The sequence below is a fragment of the Protobothrops mucrosquamatus genome, unplaced genomic scaffold (genome assembly GCF_001527695.2).
Source record: "Protobothrops mucrosquamatus isolate PMUCROS unplaced genomic scaffold, P.Mucros_1.0 scaffold303, whole genome shotgun sequence".
In the NCBI taxonomy this organism is placed as follows: domain Eukaryota; kingdom Metazoa; phylum Chordata; class Lepidosauria; order Squamata; family Viperidae; genus Protobothrops; species Protobothrops mucrosquamatus.
Window position 1 is genome coordinate 13375 of NW_015386645.1, and position 3970 is coordinate 17344.

The 3970-nt window shown below is 38.0% G+C and overlaps 1 protein-coding gene across 1 annotated transcript; it reads left to right on the forward strand.

Annotated features, from left to right (window-relative positions):
* Positions 1–3459, forward strand: LOC107286597 (olfactory receptor 2J2-like). Its single transcript, XM_015814989.1, has 2 exons — positions 1–107; positions 2508–3459. Exons 1-2 carry the CDS (start codon positions 1–3, stop codon positions 3457–3459), a joined length of 1059 nt encoding a protein of 352 aa, XP_015670475.1.
* Positions 3460–3970: the final 511 nt, after the last annotated feature.

Sequence of the window (3970 nt, forward strand, 5' to 3'; positions counted from 1 at the left end):
ATGGCACTTTGGAGAATGAGGCAAAGCAACCATGTGTTGTTGGGTTTTTGGCCTCTGCTTTACTGCCCTTCTAAGTGCAGTACTGATTCAGAACATCATCTGTCTTGGTGAGTGCCACGGAGAATGTTGAGAACAGTTGCAAATTAATGCCCATCTCTTTGCCCTCTTCAGTACCATCTGTGATGACCAACCAACCTTATTCCATGTAAGATGTTGAGACTCTAGAAAGAGTACAGAGAAGAGCAACAAAGATGATGAGGGGCCTGGAGGCTGAAACATATAAGGAACGGTTGCTGGAATTGGGTATGTCTAGTTTAATGAAGAGAAGGACGAGGGGGGACATGATAGCAGTGTTCCAATATCTCAGGGGTTGCCCCAAAGAAGAGGGAGTCAAGCTATTCTCCAAAGCACCTGAAAGCAGGACAAGAAGCAACGGATGGAAACTAATCAAGGAGAGAAGCAACTTAGAACTAAGGAGAAATTTTCTGACAGTTAGAACAATTAACCAGTGGAAAAACCTGCCTCCAGAAGTGGTGAATGCTCCAACACTGGAAGTTTTTAAGAAGAGACTGGACAACCATTTGTCCGAAATGGTATAGGGTTTCCTGCTTGAGCAGGGGGTTGTACTAGATTACCTCCAAGGTCCCTTCCAATTTTTTTTAGTAGTAGTAGTAGTAGTAGTAGTAATAATAATAATAATAATAATAATAATAATAATAATAATAATAATAATAATAATAATTTGCAAAAACCTGAAGAGTTGCTTGCCTGCTTGTTTGTTTGTTCATTTGTTTATTTATTCAAATACATAACTCTGGGTGGTTTACAGCAATGAAAAATAATATAAGAACATCATACAAAATAAAACGTATAGAATATAACACAATCCACAACTGAATGATCAAAATCCAAGAAGAACAAGGACAGCACCACTGTGTAGGTTCTACCACACACTTAGATATGCAAGCCACTTCCTCCCAACCCCCAGAACATGGATTTTTAAGGATTGTATTTCTTAAAGTCATAGATACTTGACTATTGTTAAGAGCAATTTCTCAGACTCATGTAGAGTGAGCACTTGAAGGGGTGCTTTCTTTGAAGCATCATTCCCCACATCTTTCAGCAGCTGGATTGAGATATCTCTTCTGAGACAAACCATCAAAACTTTATTCTTCACTTTCCCACCATTTCTCATGCTTGGACAGTGACAGTAAGTGAACAGTAGGGAACCTGAGGATGAAGTCCTTTCAGAAATATGCTAGGTGTTTGCTTTAACCATGGGAAGCAGCATCACCACCACAGGTCAAAGGAATCTAAATCATCTTATGGAATCCTATCAGAATAACAGAGTTGAAAGGGACCTTGGTGGTCTTCTAGTCCAAACCCTGCTCAAACAGGAAGACCTATACCATTTCAGACAAATGGTTGTCCAATCTCTTCTTAAAAAATACCATATCAAAGTACCATTCTGTGTATTGGTCAGTTGGCTTCTTAGAACATTTTAATTCAACAAATTAACAGCAAAACACTTTTATGAAACAATTTTAATCACCTAGTATAATATCAATATTCATATCAGAAAGATAAGGCAAATAAATTGTACATAGATCAACTTCCCAAAATTTGATCATGTTGCTTGAAAATCTTGCCATATCCTGAAAAAAAGTTGAAAGGCTTAAAAAGAAAACCCCAAATCAATGATCCATTAGTAGAGATCAGATATTAAGTCCCTCTTTCAACACTGGTGTTTCTTTGGGCCATTGTCCATGCCAAAAAGTCCCTGATATTTGTATAAAATCCAGATTTTAGAGTTTGGGTAAAAAAGAACTCAAATGTCTTTAACATACAATCATCAGTTTAAAGTTAATTTAACAATTATATCATTTCAGTCCAAACTATTACAAAAGGATGGACTGAATTTGGAATAATACATTTGAATTGCATTTATAACTGCAAGGTGACGGCATTTAATTCAACATTCACTGAATTATCAGACCATTGATGAATATTACCATTTGTTCCAATCATTGGAACAATCCCTCAATAAAAAAATGCAACACTTTTCCAGAAAGCTATAAATGTGTAAAAATTGTAGCTCAAAATTCTTGAATCATATGCCTAGTGGTGTCCATGGTCTTCTAACTAATTTTAAAAACTAAAAAATAGAAAATATTCAATATGCTGTTTTTAATATTTGCAAGTAACAACATATTAAAAAAATCTAAAAGAGAGAGTCTCAGATGACATCTTGTAGTGATTAGTTTGTAATGATTATGACTTTCTTGAGGATGTACTCTGAAACTTTTTCTTTCTTTCTTTCTTTCTTTCTTTCTTTCTTTCTTTCTTTCTCTCTCCCTCCGTCCCTCCGTCCCTCCCTCCCTCCGTCCCTCCTCCCCCTTCCCTCCCTCCCTCCCTCCCTCCATCCCTCCCTCCTTCTCTTTCACTCTCTCTTTCTGTCTTGTTTCCAGGAAATTTCAATATCTGTCACTAATTTCCTTTCATTTCAGGCAAGATGCCAAGGTGGTGAGTGAGAACTTCACCTCCATCAAGGAGTTCATCTTATTGGGACTCACCAGCCACCGAAGAACACAGCTTTTTCTCTTTGGGGTCATCCTCATCATCTATTTGCTTACAATTTTGGGGAACCTGCTGATCATCATCCTGGTGCAGGTTGATTTCCGACTCCACACTCCCATGTACTTTTTTCTCAGCAACCTCGCGGGCATGGAAATTGGCTACATTACTAGCACTTTTCCCCAAATGTTAAGTCAACTTTTGACTGGAAATGGAGTCATTTCCTTAGCACGATGTGTGACGCAGAGTTATATTGCTCTGACCATGGGTAGTACAGAATGTTTGTTGCTGGGAGTTATGGCTTATGACCGCTACATTGCCATCTGCCATCCACTGATATATGCCTCTTCCATGGACAGGATGCACCAGCGACTGCTTGCCACATCCTGTTGGACCATAGGCTGTCTCTTCTCAGTTGTATATGTTGCTTTCATCTTTCATCATCCATTCTGTGGCCCCAATCACATTAACCATTTCATTTGCGAGCTGCCTGTTGTGTTAAAACTTGCATGTGATGACACCACTATAACTAAAGCCGTTGTTTTTGGTTTATCGGCATTCATTGTTCTGGTTCCCCTTTTAGTCATCCTGTCTTCCTATGGTTTAATTCTATATTCTGTATTGGACATGAGGTCAACTACTGGATGGCGTAAAGTTTTCTTCACATGTGGCTCCCACCTTATGGTGGTTACCTTGTTCTACGGTACCGTTATCTCTATGTACATCATCCCCCATTCAGACACAGGTCAAGATCGTGATAAGCAAATTGCAGTCTTTTATGTTGTGGTGACACCTCTTCTGAATCCCATTATTTATACTCTGAGAAACAAGGAAATACATAAAGCAGCACTCAAAATCCTGAAGGACTTTGCCTTTATAGCATGAGCATTCTCATGTTGCTAAATATATATTTTAGAATGAGGTGGGTTTGTTCATTGAACTCTAAGGTGTGTGTGTGTGTGTGTGTGTGTGTGTGTGTGTGTGTGTGTGTGTGTGTGTGTGAGAGAGAGAGAGAGAGAGACTATGTGTGTTGTATTGCAGTGTATAATCCTATTATAACTGTGTATAATCCCATTATAACAAGATGAATTATTAGTGATTTTAGATATGCTGGAAAATATTGGGAATACTGAGGAGGAAATATAATGGAAGAAAATGTCATTCTATGAATCACACTTCTAAGGAAAATTCCTTTTTTCCCTTTTTCTTTGTGACATGCAGATCAGGCAGATCTTCCTATAGTTTTCCCTATTCATCAGATACATACAGTGAAGAAAACACAAACCCAAAATTATTCAGTACATTTAGTTTTGGAAAAGAATTCCAGAAAATTTCTCCTATGATCCTACTTGTGACATAATGTGCCATCATCACAGAAAGAGCTAGATTTTTTTTT

Excerpts from the sequence above, each read along its gene's own strand:
- LOC107286597 (XM_015814989.1), top strand. The coding sequence starts at position 1 with ATGGCACTTTGGAGAATGAGGCAAAGCAACCATGTGTTGTTGGGTTTT. Across the intron at positions 108-2,507 it reads TCAGAACATCATCTGTCTTG|GCAAGATGCCAAGGTGGTGA; the intron begins GTGAGTGCCACG and ends CTTTCATTTCAG.